Source organism: Lonchura striata, chromosome 14, assembly GCF_050655825.1.
Source record: "Lonchura striata isolate lonStrDom1 chromosome 14, ASM5065582v1, whole genome shotgun sequence".
In the NCBI taxonomy this organism is placed as follows: domain Eukaryota; kingdom Metazoa; phylum Chordata; class Aves; order Passeriformes; family Estrildidae; genus Lonchura; species Lonchura striata.
In genome coordinates this window covers 4,532,810-4,552,098 of record NC_140716.1, presented here as the reverse complement: position 1 = coordinate 4,552,098, position 19,289 = coordinate 4,532,810, and the positions used below count along the sequence as shown (strand labels likewise).

At 51.9% G+C, this 19,289-nt stretch overlaps 1 protein-coding gene across 1 annotated transcript; it reads left to right on the top strand.

Annotated features, from left to right (window-relative positions):
- Positions 1–3,270: 3,270 nt before the first annotated feature.
- AMZ1 (archaelysin family metallopeptidase 1) lies at positions 3,271–19,289 on the top strand. Its single transcript, XM_021549376.3, has 7 exons — positions 3,271–3,504; positions 11,157–11,473; positions 12,073–12,240; positions 13,099–13,227; positions 13,556–13,719; positions 15,002–15,178; positions 18,619–19,289. Exons 2-7 carry the CDS (start codon positions 11,170–11,172, stop codon positions 19,180–19,182), a joined length of 1,506 nt encoding a protein of 501 aa, XP_021405051.2. The 5' UTR covers positions 3,271–3,504; positions 11,157–11,169; the 3' UTR covers positions 19,183–19,289.

The following is a 19,289-nucleotide window of genomic DNA, read 5'->3' as shown; positions in this document are numbered from 1 at the left end:
GGCAGCTGGGCGGGTGCTGAGTGCAGCTGTCCCGGAGCTCTCCCACTCCTTCCACGGCCCCAAATCTCCATCCCTCTCATTCACTGCTCTCTCCAGATCCTGGTTGTGTTCTCATCTGAGTTTTGGCCACCTCCTGCTCCCTTTTCCCTTCCTTTTCTACTGATCCTCTCTTAATAAAACCACTTGCCTCCTAAAACATCAGAGAGTGACTGTGTGGCTGTTTCCTCATCACTGTCTCTGTCCCTGCCTCCCCCTCCCTCAATGCCAGCTCTGCTGGGCAAGGACTGCCCACCTGCCCCTGTGCCTGCCCAGGATAAATGCATCATTATGAGAACATTTAACAACAACACCAGTCCTGTTTACCTATGCTGGTCAGTCAGTGGCCTGGCAGCTAAGCCAACTACTGATTTTTAAGTTTACAATAGGTTTAACAAAAAAAATAATTGTGCATTCTGGGAGCAAAACTTTATCAGTGCATCTGGTTTTCCAGTTCACAGCTTCCTCATGTAGGAGCTGACTCTTTGAGGCTTGTTACGGTTCTAAACATGTTGATGGTGTACTCGGAGCAACTCATAAATACATAATTTAAGTAATTAATACAAATAAAGTCTCATTACAAGCCACAACCAATTAAAACAGTGCAGAGGGCATCTCCTGTGCTTTGGGTAGCAGTTGAAGTGGAAGAAGACACTGTTGCAAGGCCTCAGAATTCCCTGCTGCCCTTCCCACACGCTGAATCTCAGGAAGGTTTCCCACAAGGAAGATTCACGAGCAGCGTCGGCTGCCAGGAGAAGCTGCTGCTTCGCCTTGGCCTGATTACGAGAGCAGCAAATTAGGGCAATTTTTCACCAGTGATGCTGCCAGTGCCTTCAGAGCAATGCAGGTCCCAGGCACGCAGGCTGCAGCAGGGATGGGCTCGTCCTGCTGCTTGCTGATCCTGCAGCATGGCACACGGTCATCTGGCCACTCCTGTGGCCACCACGACTCCAGCAGGACATTCTGCTGGCCCTTGCAAGGCCCATGGTTGTGCTGGGTGTGCAGATGGCATTTGGGCTGCCAGCACTGCTACGGCCCCTGAGGCTGTAAAATATATTATTTTTCCTAATTTCAGTTTATGTCACTTAGGGACACGCTTGGGTCCCAGCCAGGGTATTCCTTTTTCCTCCCATCCAGGGATGGCAGAAGTGAGGGATCAAAGCACTGAAGAGGATCAAAACATGAAAGGCAGAATAAATGAAGCCATGAAGAAATGGGAACAGAGATCCACTCCTTTAATGTAATTAACCTTTCCAAGAACAGATAATATTCCCGAATTAAAGGACATCGTGGGACACGGAAATGAATCCGGGTGATGTGGGAGCGATGCTGCGAGCGAGGCATCAAGGCGAATGCAAACGCGGCTCGCAGGGCGGGGATGGCACCAGCCACCGGCACAACCAGTCCCCAGCCAGCCGCTCCTCGCCCGGCTCTCATTAGAGCACAGATTAAAGGGTTTCCACCCGCGGCACCGCCGCGCTGCCCAGCCCCGGGCTCCCTCGGCAGTGCGCTCCGCCGAACGGGGCGGCCTGCGCCCCCCGCGCCGGGCTCCGGGCTCCGGCAGCCGAGCGGGACCCGCCGCCACCGCCGCTGCACCGCGTGTCCTGACCCCACACCCCGTGTCCTTCCTGCACCCCGTGTCCTGACCCCGCACCCCGTGTCCTTCCTGCACCCCGTGTCCTGATCCCGCACCCCGTGTCCTGATCCTGCACCGCGTGTCCTTCCTGCACCCCGTGTCCTGATCCCGCACCCCGTGTCCTGATCCTGCACCTCGTGTCCTTCCCGCACCCCGTGTCCTGATCCCGCACCCCGTGTCCTGATCCCGCGCCCCGTGTCCTGATCCCGCACCCCGTGTCCTGCCCTCCCACCCCTTGTCCTGATCCTGCACCCCATGTTCTGATCCCGCACTCCGTGTCCTGATCCCGCACCCCGTGTCCTGATCCCGCACCCCGTGTCCTTCCTGCACCCCGTGTCCTTCCTGCACCCCGTGTCCTGATCCCGCACCTTGTGTCCCCTCCTGGACCCCGTGTCCTTATCCCGCACCCCGTGTCCTGATCCCGCACCCCGTGTCCTGATCCCGCACCCCGTGTCCTGATCCTGCACCCCGTGTCCTGATCCCGCACCCCGTGTCCTGATCCCGCACCCCGTGTCCTGATCCCGCACCCCGTGTCCTTCCTGCACCCCGTGTCCTGATCCCGCGCCCCGTGTCCTGATCCCGCACCCCGTGTCCTGCCCTCCCACCCCTTGTCCTGATCCTGCACGCCATGTTCTGATCCCGCACCCCGTGTCCTGATCCCGCACCCCGTGTCCTTCCTGCACCCCGTGTCCTTCCTGCACCCCGTGTCCTGATCCCGCACCTTGTGTCCCCTCCTGGACCCCGTGTCCTTATCCCGCACCCCGTGTCCTGATCCCGTACCCCGTGTCCTGACCCCGCACCCTGTGTCCTGCTCCCAATCTCCGTCTGCTCCGCGCACCCCGTGCCCCCTCCGCATCCCGCACTCTTTCCGCACACCGTGTCCTGTCCCTCCAGCCCGTGTCCCTTCCCGGACCCCCTGTCCTGTCCCTGTCCCTGTGCCCCCTCCGTGTCCCCTGTCCTGTCCCTGTCCCCGTGTCCGGTCTCTGTCCCGGACCCTGTGTTCCCCTCCGTGTCCCCGTGTTCCCGTGTTCCCGTGTCCCTCTCCCCGTGTCCCTCTCCCCGTGTCCCCGTGTCCCCGTGTCCCCGTGTCCCTCTCCCCGTGTCCCCGTGTCCCTGTCCCTCTCTCCCTGTGTCCCTGTGTCCCTCTCCCCGTGTCCCTCTCCCCGTGTCCCCGTGTCCCTCTCCCCGTGTTCCCGTGTCCCCGTGTCCCCGTGTCCCTGTACCCTGTGTCCCTCTCCCCGTGTCTCCGTGTCCCTCTCCCCGTGTCCCCGTGTCCCCGTGTCCCCGTGTCCCTGTACCCTGTGTCCCTGTCCCTGTGTTCCCCTCCGTGTTCCCGTGTCCCTGTCCCCGTGTTCCCGTGTCCTCTCCCCGTGTCCCCGTGTCCCTCTCCCCGTGTCCCCGTGTCCCTGTCCCTCTCTCCCCGTGTCCCTGTGTCCCTCTCCCCGTGTCCCTCTCCCCGTGTCCCCGTGTCCCTCTCCCCGTGTCCCCGTGTCCCTGTACCCTGTGTCCCTGTCCCCGTGTTCCCCTCCGTGTCCCCCGGCCCCGGGCGGGCCCGGCCGCTCCCCGCGGGCGCCCCCCGGCGGTTGCCCCGCGCGCGGCAGGAGGCGGCTCTGCGCGGCCGCTCGGCGAATCTCGCGGGCTCCCGGCGGCGGGGCCGAGCCCCCCTTTGCTCCCCCTTTTCTTCCTCCTCCTCCTCCTCCTCCTCCTCCTCCTGCTCCTGCTCCTCCTGCCGCCGCCGCCGCTGCCGGGCTCCGCTCCGCCTCGCCAGCCCCGAGCCGGGTGCCCCGGCCCTGCCGCTCCTCCCGGCCTCCGCAGTCCCGGCCCGGCGGGCGGTGAGTCCTGTCCTGCTCCCCGGGCAGATCGGGGGTGTCGCGGGGTCGCCTCATCGGGGGAGGGCACGGTCAGGAGGGAAGGGGGGTCAGGGCAGCCCCGGCGTGCGGGCTGGGGCATCTCCCGGGGTGATGGGCATCGCCCCAGGAGTGACGGGCACCGCTCCGCGGGTGAGGGTGGCCACGCTCGGGGCATCATCTCCTGGGGTGGTGGGCAGCGCTTCCCGGCGACGGCATCGCTCCGCGGGCGATGGTGGCCGTGCCCGGGGCATCCTCCCCCGGTGGCGGCGGGTCACGCTTTAGAGCATCCCCCTCCGGGGGCTGTGACCGCGCTCGGGGCATCTCCCGCAGGGCATTGGGGACTGCGCTCCGGGCATCATCCCCACGGGCTCCAGGGGTCCTGCCCGGGCACTCCTGGTGCATCCTCCCGGCGGCTTGCTGTGCCGGGGGTGAGCTCAGTGTTCGTGCTTGGTGCATCGTCCCAGTGCCGGGGGACTTGTTCTCTCCCTGCACACGCACCCGCGTGATTCCCGCACAAAAGGGGAATCACAGCCCCTTTTCCACATCAGCGGGGCCGGGGGGTGTTCAGGTGTCCCAGGAGCAGCACCTGCTTCTGCAGCCCTTCCAGAATATGCCTCGCACGCAGCAACCCTCCGGCTGGCAGCGCTGGCTGGTGACCAGGGTACAGCCGGCCCCTACGAAACCATGGCTTTGGGTTCTGTTGTCCCCCCTCCCCAGTCATGCTGGCTGTAGTAACACCTTGGAGCCCCTTCCTTCTCTTGGCTGTGAGATGCCCACAAACATCCCCGAGCTGGCGGTATCACTTAAAAAGCCCTGGATGTGTTGGGAGGAGGAGGCACCGCATCCCCGTGCCTTTTTACCTTTTCAGCGCGGGATGAGGCACTTTCATATCGCCCGTGCTCCAGGGAATACCCACCCTTAGCCATACCTGTTCGGGAGTTCATCCGTATGGAAAACACAGCCGCTTTCCTGGCTAACACCGGGGTTGTCTCGCAGAGACCATTTAGTCTGTCTAGACAAGTATGATGAAGAGCAAAGTGCCTGGAGCTGAGTGATTAGAGCTCGGCTATCTCTGCAGTGCTACGTTTGTTGTACAGCTCTGATAGATACTGCTCCGTGCTTTTGGATCTCTGGTTAGCAAGTGCACGGCACGCAGATATGGATTGTGGAAGATTATTTCATGTCAGAGCCAGGGAAGGAGAACACAGCCAGCCCTTCATCACATGTGTGCATGGAAGAAGCAACATAGACATTTGAACCAGACTAAAATGAACGGAGAAAACTCTGAAAATGGTGAATAAATGGGTGGTGAGGGGGAGGAGGGGGAAAGGCACATACTGCCAGCTCACTTTCTGGAGGGTAGCACAGAGAAGTTCATGAATGTTTGTGTGACACTTAGAGAGCCTCAAATGGCAGGCACTGAAAAATAGGGTAGTGCTTTGTACGAGCGTAGAATAAATAAAATCTGTAGAAGAGAAGGCTGAAACAAGGGATAATGTATGTCCTCAGGACGTATTAAAATGAAGCACAACGTATTGAGAGAGCAGGCTTTAACATAAAACAAAATCAAAGGCAAAGTGGACGTGTATGTGTTCTTAAATACTTAAGAACATTTAAATAAGAATATTTAAATAAGGACAAAAGGAAGAATCTGCCTCCATCTTAAGTATTTAATGACCTTTACAAATTTTGTCTTTCACCTTGCAAACATTTTTTGCATATTGTTGAGTTGTCCATCTACCTTGTCCAGCAGTCCAAGTTAATTAATGAGGCAGATTCCTGGGGGGACAAACTTGCAGCACTGAGTCTTGCAGCAATAACACATCAATCACAGTTCCAATAGGACAAGCACATTCTCCTCCTGGTAAATGCAGGATCCCTGGTAAATGCAGGATCCTCCTGGTAAATGTGAATCCCTGAAGGTTTCCACAGCACCAGGAATGACTCTTCCCAACACCATCTGTTTCTGAGCCACAGACATATTCTAGAGACATTACACACAAATATTATTGGGATCTGGCAGGACGTGAGGCCAGAAGGCTTTATCTGAGTTTCTGGGCTGGAACACACAGAGATCTGACTCAGTGCTTTGTGGCCACTTAATGCCAAGTGGACAGAGGATGCCAGAGCTCTATGGGGGTGTGCAAGCAGAGGGCAGAGCAAGTCCAGAGTGGATTTGCTCTGTGAGCAGAGGGGATTGATTCTGAAAACTGCTGAGTATCTCAAAACCAGGTCTGAGCCCGGCCAAAGAGATTTGGTGTGACCCTAGGAGCTGAGCCTACTTGGCAGGCAAAGCCTGGGTCTGTGTGAGGGGCTGTGTTGAGCTTCCTGAGGAAGGAGCTGGACCAGTGAGAATTTTATTTGGAGCAGAGCTTCTCAGTCAAGAAAAATCTCTTTCTATGCATGTAAACAAATAAATGGAGAAAATTGCTTTCAGGCTGTCATTGGTGTAATACTGAGAAGGAGAGGCTGATCCTGGAGCAGGAGTAGCAGACACCAAGTGCAAATCTCAGGGAAAGAGCTATTAAGTAACTGGAGCATGTGCTGTAATTAGTTATCACTCGTTATGTTTGCTCTGGGCTTTTCATTTCTGTTGACTGACGATGAATTTCCTGCACTATCACTGCTTGTTTATGGTACAGCACCTAACAAAGGTAATTAATCAGTGTTAAGAGACCCTGCTAATGTCCCTCTGACATACAAAGAGCTGGGTTAAGTCAGTTTGCCTCCAAATACTTCACAAGAGCTGAGAGGGGAAGGGATCTGCAGTGCCTATGGGAGAGTCAGAGCTAGAAATTACTTACAAATTGGCTCAAATAATAAATAACTTTAGAATTACCAACTTAAAAAAATATAATCTCAGTGATGTTAGGGTCAAATTCTATACAATACTAAATAACTCCATAATGCACTGAGTGCCCTTTCTGGACCTGTACATGGAATTTCTTCACAGAAGACCATCCCTGTCTTGTCAGAATATCCCAAATAAACACACACTGTATGATACTGCCTTGGCCTTTGAGAATCACCCTGTTACTATCAGCCCCAGGCATTTCTATCCAAGAAAGCAATGTCAATATATTAGAGAATAAATGACATATATATGAATTACAAACAGAATAATTCATAGGTAATTTTCAATTACAGAGAATAATTTATATGTGTCTGATTTGCAAAGAGAATTATTTATGAGTAACCTGAATTGCACATGAAGCACATTAACAGGTTACTGTGGGAAAGGGAGTGTACATACTGCTCAGGTGTCACATGCTGAGCCTGGATTTTGGGGTATTCCCTGTGAAAACACTCACCATGAAAATAAAATTTGTCGGATTCCATAGTGAACAGATTTGTGTAATGTGCCCAATGTGATCTGAAACCTCAGAGTGGTGCTGAAAGCCAGACTCAGGGAGTGTGTTGGAGCTCCTGACTTGTGGAACACCAAAAGCAGAAAGGCAAAAACTGGAGTCCTACAACATAATCCTTGGAAAAGGCTGTTGGCAGGAGCAGACAAAGAGCCAAGTGTCAAAACCTTTGGGTTCTTTGTGTCTCTTCTGTGCTGTGTGGAGGTGATGATGAGTGATGTGAAATATGCAAATAACAGAAAAAAAGAGGAGGATTTCCCAGCAGGATGAGAGTCCCAGCAAGGCTCCTTCCCTGCCCCTGGATCCTGCAGGGATCCTGTCCAACCTGCACACAGGGACATTGATTGCTCCTTCGTATCACGGAATCACTTAGGTTGGAAGAGACCTCCAAGATCATCAGGTCCAATTTCATGGATCTCATGTGGTCCAGCACAGTTGTTCCTGGTTTAGGAAAAATTACAATGTTAGCAAATGGCTGCGAGATGGAGCAGCAAAATCTGTGTTGAGAACAAGATGTTTTCCTAATGGTAAAGTAAAAAATGGTACAGGAGTGGATGTGGAGTGTCTCCACTTGCAGCAGATCTCTACATTATTATTTTGCTTAAAGCATTTTCTTAAGTGCAACTACAAATTACTAGCCTTTTAAACAAAAGGAGTTACTTTCTCCTCCCCAGGACTTGCTGGTCAGGTCCCACAGCTTATTGTTTAACAGGGAGCCAAATCAGCTTCTTTAAAGGCAGGACATCTTCCGAAATACCTGAAGGGCAGAAGGATGCATTGGTGCTTCTACTTCTTCACCCCCACCTTGTCATCTTAAAAACTGAGTTGGGAAAGAAACTATCCAAGCCAAAGTGCCATTCCAGAGGGTCTGCCTCAGGGAGTTACACCAGGCACCCTCAGCACAAAAGCTAAAAATTATAAAGCCCTGTTGCTCTGCTCCAGTTGATGAAACACCATATCCATATATTAGACCAAGACAAATAACATCTACTATAGCTAATGTGGTAAAAGCTTCTTTTTTCAACTACTAAAGTTGTCCCATAAAATTTTTCTGAGGCATTTATTTTCTCCAATGAAGTATTTTAGAAAAGCTTATTAAAGAGAAGTAATTGCCTCAGATTTGGAGAGTGTAATGGGTTGCTGCTGTTCTGTTGGAAGCAAAGCCAGATCTCCAGGAGAAGGAGGCAAATGTCATTCCAGACTGAATTCCTGCAAATGCATTCCTGTGCCCGAGCTTTTGAACCACTGAAGTGTTGTCATGGGCACCCTTGGGCGTGGGGAACATCACAAAACACCCATGGTCACAGCTGGGAATGTCTGGAGCTGGGTGAATGTCCCCTTTTAGGAAGTCTAGGGACACAATGTATATCCCATAGCTTTGGGCTCACACTATACTCCACCAGGGACCCTGGGGGGAACACTTACTACAAGACTGTGCACTCATTGTATTTGCTGTCACATACATCCACTCTTTGCTGCTTCCCATTTAGCTGAAAAAAATCCATTCATTTTCTAACCAGCTCCTCCTCCCCAGACCAACACTCCAGTTGTTGCCCAAAACATTAATGAAAACAGCTCATGCTTCCAGAAACTTTGAAATTTAAATCATTTAACAAGATAAGTCTCAATCTGGACTAAGTGCAAAGTCTCTTTCTTGACTTGCTCTAGGCAGGCAGCAGCTCGTAGCATCACATCTTCAGGCAGCTGAATATTGCTGAGAGTTGCCCAGTGAAAGTTCTGCAATCACCAGGAAAAGGATGCTTGTATTTAAAGGTTGTGCAGACCAAGTGAAATTTTGTCCATTAGGAAAATGCCAATCTTCACCCTAATCCAAGGCAAAACTCCTGATGACCTGCTGGGGTCAGACTCTCACTTTGTGCTTCCAAATCTGGAAGCAAGTCAGAAGTGTAGAGATTTGGGTCACCAAGTGCAGAGAAACTTCACGCAAACTCTTGCTCCTCCCTGTAAAAAACATCTGGAGCAATCTGGACAATTTTAGGCAATAAGAAGAGCTGAGAAAGTATCACAGATTTTTTTTCTAAATTGTCACTGGATTAGGGCCCTTGTACCACTTCAGATTTCCCTGTGCCACCTGCTGTCAGCCTTTAATGTGAGTGAAATACAAAGCTTGCAAAAATGAAAGAAAACTGCTTATCCACTCCCTCTCCAAGCTACACACCCTTAGAGACAAAAAGATCACACTAAATGAGCCCTTTTAAGGACTACCAATACATACACAGCTCTTCCCAAGGGTTAGATGAGAAGGAATGCAATGTTAATTTTAATGGGCTGCCACTTTCCTTTTACAGTGCAAACCACCTCTGCATAACAGGAGAGGCTTTGGCTCATGTTGGTACTACTTTTTTTAAATATTGAATTTTATTAATCATATTGCTGTCCTCAGGGGCCACAGAATGCCATTTACCTGGCAGAACTAGGCTGCAGACCTAGTTAAATTATAGATTTAACCAGTTCCTCCTTAAAATATTTAATTTCTTTTTTTTCTGTGATTGAATGCTGCTGCTAGACCAGTGATGGTCAGCAGCTGATGCATTTGGTGTCCAGTCAGAAAGCTTTTCTGGCTCCTTTTAAGTTACTATTAACTTGCCTAGAAAAAGGTAACACTTATTCCTAGAAACCTCGGGCTTTTGTGCATATATCCCCTGAATTTCTCATTCTGCTGTGAACAGGTGGAGCACTTACCTGTGGTAGGCAAAAAGCCCAAAGCACTGCTCCAAAATGCTCCACTTCTGCTTGGCGTGGTCTCCTTACCTAAAGGAAAAATCCAGACATGGATTAGTCACGGGGGCTGTGCTTTATTTTCTCTTCTGATTCCTTCTCCCCAAGGTGTTCACTGGCACCTCCCCAAGTGCATTAACTGCAGTGGATGCAGGAATAGGTGCCTAGGAATAGGAATAGGAATAGGAATAGGAATAGGAATAGGAATAGGAATAGGAATAGGAATTCTGCTGCTTTGGGGAACGCTGGTCTTAGAAAGGACCCTGGAGAGGATATTTCCAGGATGCTCCACATTTGTGCTGCAGGCTTTTATTTGCTCTTTATTTACCAGCTGACATCATGCCCAGCGTTGCTGATGCTAACACAGTGTGACATGAAGCTGTTCATGAAGGGACATGATGGCAGCGGGCCCAAGTGTGTCCTGCTAGAGAGGCACCACCAGCCTTGCACAGCAAGTTCCACCTTGGCTGGGCAAACCTCCCCAAATCCTGCAGCCTGACAGCAGCACTGGGAGCCAACAGATGCCCTGGGATAATAGCTAGGATTAAAAGTGTTAGAGGAAATTGTCACCAGAGAACAATTTCACTGGTGTCAGGTAAGGCAGAAGTTTAGGTTTCTGATCAACAGATAAAGACCAATATCAACCTCTTTGTTCTTGACCTGGACCTGTTCCAAGGGGTGTAGTTTGTCCCAAGCAAGGAGGAGCACCACATTTCTATATCCTACAAGGTCCAGTTGTGCAACACTCAGAGGTATTTCCCGTCTTACTGGGGCTTCAGGATAGAGTGAACAAAAACCCCCAAACCAGTCAAGCCATCTGGCTTACTCCAGCACCATTTTGGGGCTGTGCATTCTTGAGCCAGTCCCTGAGCCAGTGACACCCACGGGGACATGGAAAACCCATAACAGCCACTCCCACAGGAAGCATAGGGCCTGGAGCACAGCGTGCAGTGTTTACAGAATCCCACCACACCCTACAGCCGGGATATTGGCACACCACTGCAAGCACCAAGCCTGAGGAGCTTTCCTGTCCCTGCTGAGGCCAGGCTCTCATGGCCGTGTCCCCCAGGAGTGAGGAACTTTCCTGTCCCTGCTGAGGCTGGGCACTCATGCCTGTGTCCTCCATGTCTGAGGAGCTTTCCTGTCCCTGCTGAGGCCAGGTTCTCATGGCCGTGTCCCCCAAGAGTGAGGAGCTTTCCTGTCCCTGCTGAGGCCAGGCTCTCATGGCCGTATCCTCCATGTGTGAGGAGCTTTCCTGTCCCTGGTGAGACTGGGTGCTCATGGCTGGATCCTCCATGTGTGAGGAGCTTTCCTGTCCCTGCTGAGGCCAGGCTCTCATGGCCATGTCCCCCAGGCATGAGGAGCTTTCCCGTCCCTGCTGAGGCCAGGCTCTCATGGCCATGTCCCCCAGGCATGAGGAGCTTTCCTGTCCCTGGCGAGGCCGGGTGCTCATGGCTGGATCCTCCATGTGTGAGGATCTTTCCCGTCCCTGGCGCGGCCGGGCGCTGATGGCCGCGTCCCCTCGCGCAGGCCGTGCCCCGCCATGCTGCAGTGCAAACACGCGCAGGAGTTCAGCTTTGGGCCCCGCGCTCTGAAGGACGCGCTCATCTCCACCGACCCCGCGCTGCAGGAGCTCTACGCCAAGGCCTTCTCCAGGGCGGAGAAGCTGTTCCTGTCCGAGGCATACAACCCCCAGCGCACGCTCTTCTGCACGCTGCTCATCCGCACCGCCTTCGACTGGCTGCTCAGCCACCCCGATGCCCCCGAGGACTTCGAGACCTTCTACCACGCCATGCTGAGGAGGAAGCAGAACTTCTGTCGAAAGCACATTTACCTGCAGCCTATAGGTAATGGGGGGGTCTTCGCTGGGCTGCCTGGAGAGACACAGGAGGGTGGTGGGTGGTGTGGAGGGCTGCTAACACCTTCCTCTAAGGACTCATCTGCAAGTGCAATGGCCATAGCAAAGAGAATTGTAACAGGCAATGCCCCCAGTCCAGAGTCATAAGCTGTGGTGGTAGACCTGCCGTATAAATGGTATGTGTGCCCCTGGGTGAGGCTTGCTATGAATTTATGCATATATGTATATCAAAGTATGAAACAATGCTGGAAAAACCAGCATTTCTGGAGGTCTATCTCTGATGCTTCATTAAACACAGCCACTCATTCCCACGTTAATCATTCTGCACAACTTAAACAGGAGACAACCTTCCAGCACATCTGCTCTGCTAATGAGAGCGTACTAATGCCTTGAGCAACCTTTCAGAAGGAGCTCCCTCTTCTCCTCTACATCCATAACCATCCAGAAGTGTCCACCACATCCCAGAGTAAGCCATGAGCTCCAGAATGAAGCAGCCTGCCCAGTTGCTGTGAGCAGTACCACAAAACCCCATCAGACCCTTATGTTCACCCTGGCTGTGAGGGGCTGACCGAGAGCTTCTCTCCTCAGATTTAATCGAAGGCCCCGCTGGGCTCTCGCTGCTGGATTCCCTCCAGAGCTGTGTGGAGTCTTTCTTCCTGGGCCTGCGTGTGAAGTGCCTCCCCTCCATCCCAGTCTCCTCCATCCACTGCTGCTTCCGCCCCAGCCGGGACTCGGACAGGGTGCAGCTCCACGCAGGTGAGGACGGACCTGGCAGCAGGGAGCCCACAAACTCCAGCCTGGCACACGGGCACGAGCTCTCCCTTAGGAAATGCCTGACACAGCCCTCCATTGCCTGAGCTGGGAGGGGATGAGGAAGGGAGTGAAAAGGCAGAAATCCTGTTCCCATGGAAAGCCCAGAGCTTTGAGGCTGGAAACAGGAATAAAAAACAAAGTGACTTTCATCATATTTTCCTCTGCTGTTTGTATTTTTCAGTGCTATTATGTTTCGGTCCAGCTCTGCAAAGCCATCAGATCGGCTCTGCGGGAAGGCTCTGTAGATTTGGTGCAGTCTGAGTTCTCCCATCCCCTGTCCAGAGCCAAAGTAAATCATTGGCCTGGGTGGTGCAGGGGGGGAACTTGCAGGCCTTTCGTGATAGGAAATTTGGGTTCAAGTGTCACACAGTTCCCCAGGGGACTGGGTTTGCCAGCTGCCAAACTTGCACTGCACAAACATCCACCTGGAATGAGATGTTTACAGGTACCATGGGCAGCACATGCTCAGCACAGACACAGGACTGCAGCCCTGGGGCTGTTCCAGCTCAGTTCTGAGCTGCCTGTAGGGAAATTCTGCTCCCAGGTGCTCATTTCCATGGGTTAGTACTGAATTCATCAGGATCTCTGCTTTGACTCTGTGCCCAGCACCACTTCCAAAGTCAAGTCTTCTCTGATTTGAGAGATGGGCTACACAGCCATGTTCTCCACCTGAGATGATGAATCCAGCAGCTCTGACTGCCTGTAGGCTTGGATTACATCCTCCACCCCACCAGAGCCCCACCTGGCTCTGTGTCTTCCAGGGATTCTTCATTTAAATGAACATCTCTCATATTTGTGCAGATGGGATCCTGAATTTCCTGAAGAACAACAAGCCCATGGATGCCCTGTGTGTCCTTGGACTTACCCTGCTGGACCTTTACCCATGTGAGACCTGGAGCTTCACATTCAGCAAATTCCTGCCAGGACAAGGTGGGTTGGTGTCCCATGGTGATCTAGCAGAGTGTGAATAAGGCAGTACTGTACCAAAAAGCCCTTCCCTGTGAGACTGGAATAGCCAAATCTTATTCTTAACATGCTATTCCCTAGTAAGAGGAACTTTTCCCCAGTGTGAAGTTAGGGAGATCAAGGGTCCTGATCCAGACAGAGGCAACTGATACAAACCTTTTGGGGAGTGGATCTCCTCACAGCCTGTGTGCCCAGCTGGACTGTGCTCCCACAGCTGCATTTTCATGCTGCCTAAGTTGACAGACAATTGTAAAAGAGCAAACGCCTGACTTGTACTCCCCTCTCTTCACAGAAGTGGGAGTCTGCAGCTTTGCCAGGTTTTCTGGGGATTTCCCCCAGGCTGGCTGTAGCAGCTTGAACCCACCCACGCAGAAGGAAGAGCTGTGTGAAGTCAGCAAGGAGGGCAGAGACAGAGCCTTGCAGTTCAGTGCCCAGGAGATGGTCCAGTGCTGCAAGGTAGGACCAGCAACCTCCTCCACCCCTTGTTTCTTCCTGGGTAAGGTTAAATATTTCAGGCCAGGGTATCATCCATGCCTCAGCCCAGTGAAGCAGCCATGAGACTGCTCCCAGAAGCACAGGCAGTCACAGCTAAGCCCACACTGAATTCAGACATAAAGAGCTTGCATTTTAGTGCACTGCATGGACAACTCCTATTCCCCTCCCCACTGGAGCAAATGACAACATCAGTTATGAGGAGGCTACAGGACTTGCCTCAGAATCACAGAATGGTTTGGTTTGGAAGGAACCTTAAAGACCATCCTGTCCCAAACCCCTACCATGGGCAGAGACACCTTCCACTAAACCAGGTTCTGTCATGGAGCAGGACTGAAGCAACCCTGCCCAGCTCCCAGACTTGTGCTTGGGTAATCCTGAGGGGAGGGGTCCCAGTGCCAGACATGTTACATGGATGGAGGAGAACACCTCAGCCAAGTCATCTATTTAAATGCAGATGCCCTTAAATCCCCCTTACCTCCAATACATCCTCATCATGAGTGCTGTCCTTCTTCATCCCAACATCTGCCATATTCCAGCTCTGCTTCCAGTGTTCCTCCCAAAGCTGGGCCACACAGAGCAGTCACACCAGCACCTTCAAAGCCACTTTTCTTTGCTCCTCTGGTATTTGCTCAGGATTTTCTAGTTTGAGAACTCTTCCTGTAATAATTTTAAATGTTATTAAGTGGCAATGGGAGGAGGAGAGAAATCCTCCATCCTCAGCCTTTCCACAGTTGCCAGTTCCCAAGGCAGTCATGCTTGGCCAGCTGACTCCAGCTCAGTTTTCTGCTTTGGCACAAACGTTAATGGAGTCTGTTCTGGAAGGACTCATATCTGTTATTGCCAACAACTTCTTGCACATTTTTCACACAGGCTGTGTTGCTCTTTTCAGGCCCCAATGGGACTGCTTTTCCTATTTAAAAAACCCCCAAAACAACAAAAACCACCACATTGTCCTTGGGGAAGAGCAGCAGCAGCACTGCCCCACAGCTTTACCTACAGGGCTCCCCACATTTGCCTTATCCACACCCACCCCTCCTTCTCCACTACACAAACATGGAGCTGGGAAGAGGCAGCCAGGTTCTCCTATCACCTTGGAAAAGCCTAGGCTGGAGGAGAACCACTGCTGAGCAAGGGCTGCTCAGACTACCAGGGAGCAGGGAAGGTGGAACAGCAGAGGAGGAAGAGGAGGAGGCAGCAGAAACAGGAATGACATGCACTGCTGTGATCTTTGCTTCCCCGAAAGGTGACCTGTCATGAGATCTGCCACCTGATGGGGCTGGGGACGTGCCGCTGGCTGCAGTGCATCATGCAGGGCGCCCTGAGCCTGGACGAGGCGCTGCTGCGGCCCCTGGAGCCCTGCCCCATCTGCCTGCGGAAGCTGCAGCACGTCGTGGGCTTCAAACTCATCGAGCGCTACAGGGTGAGCCCCAGTCCCCCTGAGCCTCCTGGAGCAGGGGCAGGGCAGGGTGGCTCAGCCCAGCCCAAACCCAGCACTGAAGGTGCTGCAGCAGCCTGGTGAAGGCAGGAGCTCTCAGGAGCTCTCAGTGCAAGGTGCTGAGGCAGCAGCTCACACCTGATCATGGAGGTGTTCTACACATGCTCTCTGACCAACAAAGCACTTTGCACAAGCTCCAGAGCTTTTGGGTCTTCCGGAGGGACACTGCCACAGTCCAACCACACTTTCCTACTCCCAAAAATGAGGTGGGGAGGGTAGGCAGACTGCAAGCAGGAGCAGCAGTGAGTTCAGGGATTCCCACAGCTACATCCTTTCTTGTGCCACCCTGGTTTTTTGCCTCTCTGGGGCTGCTGGGAACAGGGAGGAAACATTATGTGTGTACTTTGCTGCAATTCCTCTTAAATTTATGAGAAAACATCCCAAATTATTACCCTCAATACATGGAGGGTCCCAGACTCATCTTTTGTCTCTTCTCTCCCACTCATACTACTGCTAAATACTACATTTAGATACATCAGGAACAGTGCTAATACACCCTTAACTCTTAAAAGGGTTTTCTACCTCTGCTGTCTAAAAAGCAGGTTTCAGTAGCCAAATGGTTGGTGGAATAGAAATAATGTCCCCATTTTCACTCAGCACCCATCTTCTCCCTGTTGTGATTCCTGTCTGACACACATCATGTTCAGAGGCAGGATTTTCCATGGCTGCCTATTTTAAAGTCTGTGGGTTGTATTTGTAACAAGATACGAGCAGAATGAGAAAGGAGATGCCTCTGGTTTCATTCAGCATGGAATCAAAAACAGAGAAGCATGGCAAAGACTGTGGGGAAACACACACTTTTTTGTGATTTTCCTACTTATCTGTGGTGCTGCCAGACCCTCCTCTGACTCTGTAGCTGTTTGGTCCCTACTTTGGTCTGAGAAGTGTCTAAATTGCCCAGACCACCAGAGGATTCTGCTTAAATAAAGCAGATAAATTCTTCTCTATTTAAACACCCAGCCTGTCAGCATCCAGCCAGTGCTTTCTAGAAGAGACCGGCCACCTGCATTAATCTTTTCTAGAAATATTTTTGCCTTTACACCTGCAGCAAATACTGTAATTGGCTCAGCATCCTCTGGTGACAGGGAACACAAACCCAAAGGAATGATGCACTTGCCAATTGTCACATCTGCTTCCTTGAGAAGGCAAAGCTCAACTAGAGCTGGTGTAAGAGAGCTGTGATAATCTCTGTAAGAGGCTTTGCCATAATGTTGAGAGGAGACATAAATGCCAGAGATGAATTAAATAGTTAAGGAACAGGACAGAAGAAAGCAGAAAGCATTTTGAGACAATAAAAGATAGCAAAGTTATCTTGCCAAGCATGCTAAGTGTAAGTCTGAAGTCACATTTCCTCTTGGAAACTATCACAGATCCCCACCTGCCACAAAGCAGCTTCAGACATCCTAATAACCACAGGAAATGCCAGAACCAAGCTGTGCCTTGGCAGCAGCAGGCAACTCTGCTCAGATCTGCAACTGAGACATGGTTTGGGGCAGAGGAGCATGCAGGGCAGGAAACCAGTCCTCATGCAGCAGCAAGAGCCCCTCAACTTATTTATCTGAGCTGTACTCAGAACCACACTCCATTTTTTATTCCAGCTGCTTATTCCAGCATGAGTCATCTTGAAAACTGAAAGCAAGCTAATTGTCCTGGTGTTTCCCCACCACAATCAACATTTCCACCTGCTGCTGGTGCAGCATCCCAGGTTGTCCTCACATAGTGGCTGGATGAGTTTGCAGTGGCCACACACACACAGACAGGTCTTAGTGACATCCTTGGGGTGGACATCCACTTCAGCTGCTCTTGCCTGCAGGTAAACAAAACCCACACAGAGCTCATCCCTTCCTGGTTAAACAGGAGAACATAAGAGGCTGCAGCCCTTCAAACCCACCCAAAATTCAAATGAATAAGCCAAAGGATGACAGGAGTTGAAGAGATTCTGGGAATTCAGGCAGAGATCCTGAGTCGATTATCCCGGTTTTTTTTGCCTTGAACAACCCAAATGTACTGTTGGAAAATCCATATCTCCACAGCCTTTTTTCTTCCTGGGAATTGGGCTAAGTAGCAATTGGGATTCCTTCCCAGAATCACTATTCTTGGGAATTTAGAGCCATTACAAAATTATGGGCTGCTTGCAGCTTTCCAGAGCTTTGCTTTCCCCTTCACTAGCCCAGCTCCCACTGCCTTTGTTGGATAAACCCAGAGGGAGGGAAGGGCCACTGGAGGTAGGACCAGGCAGGAGAAAAGTTGTCCCTTTACAATTTTTCTTGGCCTAGAGGGAGGGGGCAGGGTGGATTAGCTAAACTGAAAGAGTCCATTTTATTCCTGTACAGAATTCTTCCCCGAGGCTCCATGCTCAGACTGAAATGAGAAGCAGGGCTGATTTCTCCCACCCACTCAATTTGAGCTCTTTATCCTTTCTGTCACTTGCCTGAAGAGACAGCAATAGAGGAGGAAAGGAGGAGGGAGCAGTGGGGGGCTGTAAGAGAAGGGAGCTCTACAGGGCTGGGAATCTCCTGCCTGCTCCTCAAACACTGCAGCTCCCCCTGAGCTGAGCAGGGATGGATCCAGCTCCGTGCCTGGCACACCATGGGGACAGCCCGGGCTACTCCTGTCACTGCTGAGCAACTGGGGGCTTTGCAGATGGACCACTGGGAGTTACAGAAAGTAAAGGGGAAGAAATAGGCCACAGGAGTGTGAAAAACTGAACAACAACCACAAAAACACCTCAATACTAGAAACAAGGCAGATGAGATCACCTTTTACCCAGGGATGACTGGAGTACTGTGGTTCATTCCCTAAAGCATAAGGAATAAATGTGCCAGGAGCAACCTGTTATATGCCTCATTGTGGCATTTAATATTTAAAAAGGAAATTGTCTCCGACATTTTCCTTTCATTAGTTCTTTCCTAGAGCCAGCCTTCCCACTTGTTCCTTGCAGCTCACGAGGGGAAGAGCTATTCTTGGGAATAAAACACACATTACCACAGGCATTAACAACATGATGAAACAATTCTTCACCACTATCTGAGGAGCTTTTATAATGACAGCTTCCTCTGGAGAGGCGTTGGTTTGCCTCTCCTGGAGATCACATTCACACAGCAGGGAATGACCTTCAGTAACAGGGCAGATAAAGTCCACATCTGACTGGAGGCCGCTCTGCCACAGTCCAAGAAAATGAGACAAGAGAAAGCTCCTGCTTTGTAGGGTCACCAGGAGTTGTCTGAACCCATTGTCTGGCAGAGAGGACTGTGGCAGCTGCAGCTGAGCCACCCAAGATAAATAGGTTTACCTGGCAAACACGGGGGAATGTGTACCTGGCATCTCTCATCCTCCACAATGAAACCTTTCTCCTCTCACCACAGAAGCTCTATGCTTGGACACAGACCGTGCTGTCCACATGGCCAAGGCAGGAGTCAGCAGAGCTGTCTGCCTCAGAGGACATCCTCCCGCTCAGCTCTGACTCTGGGATGTGCTGTGAGAACGACTCCGAGGCCGTGACCTCCCTGTCCGAGCCGCTGACCCCCGACACCTGCAGCCAGGGCCTGTCCATCGGGCCGGAGCTGGAGCAGGACGAGCAGCCCAGCTCAGTGCCCGAGGGGCAGCCCCGGCTCCCCGGGCACGCCAAGGCCACGGACACCATCAAGGATTACGAGCTGTGGCTGGAGATGTGCATTGCTGCCCTGGAGAGGAACGTCTCCGAGGAGGAACTGGCTCAAGTGGACAAGACCGTGGATGCCCTGGCGAAGTGGGAAATGTTTACAGGCCAGCTGCCTGCTATGAGGAAGGACCTGCCCTTTGCTAGGGACAGCACTGGGCTACGCAAAGTCCTTGGAGACAAATTTTCCTCCTTGCGGAGGAAGCTGAGTTCCAGAAAACTGTCCAAAGGGGAATCATCCCCTCATCGCTGGCGGTGGGAGGACAACTAGGTTGGGGCTGCCTTGGGCCAGCCTTCCTCATCCCAAGCTGTTGCTGTCTCAGAGAAACAGCAACTCCCCCCAGGAATAAAAGGTGTTTTGTTTTCTGAGATTGCTAA

Coding starts and splice junctions, on each gene's coding strand:
- AMZ1 (XM_021549376.3), top strand. CDS start 11,170: ATGCTGCAGTGCAAACACGCGCAGGAGTTCAGCTTTGGGCCCCGCGCT. Junction 11,474..12,072: donor CATTTACCTGCAGCCTATAG/GTAATGGGGGGG, acceptor TTCTCTCCTCAG/ATTTAATCGAAGGCCCCGCT. Junction 13,228..13,555: donor CAAATTCCTGCCAGGACAAG/GTGGGTTGGTGT, acceptor CTCTCTTCACAG/AAGTGGGAGTCTGCAGCTTT.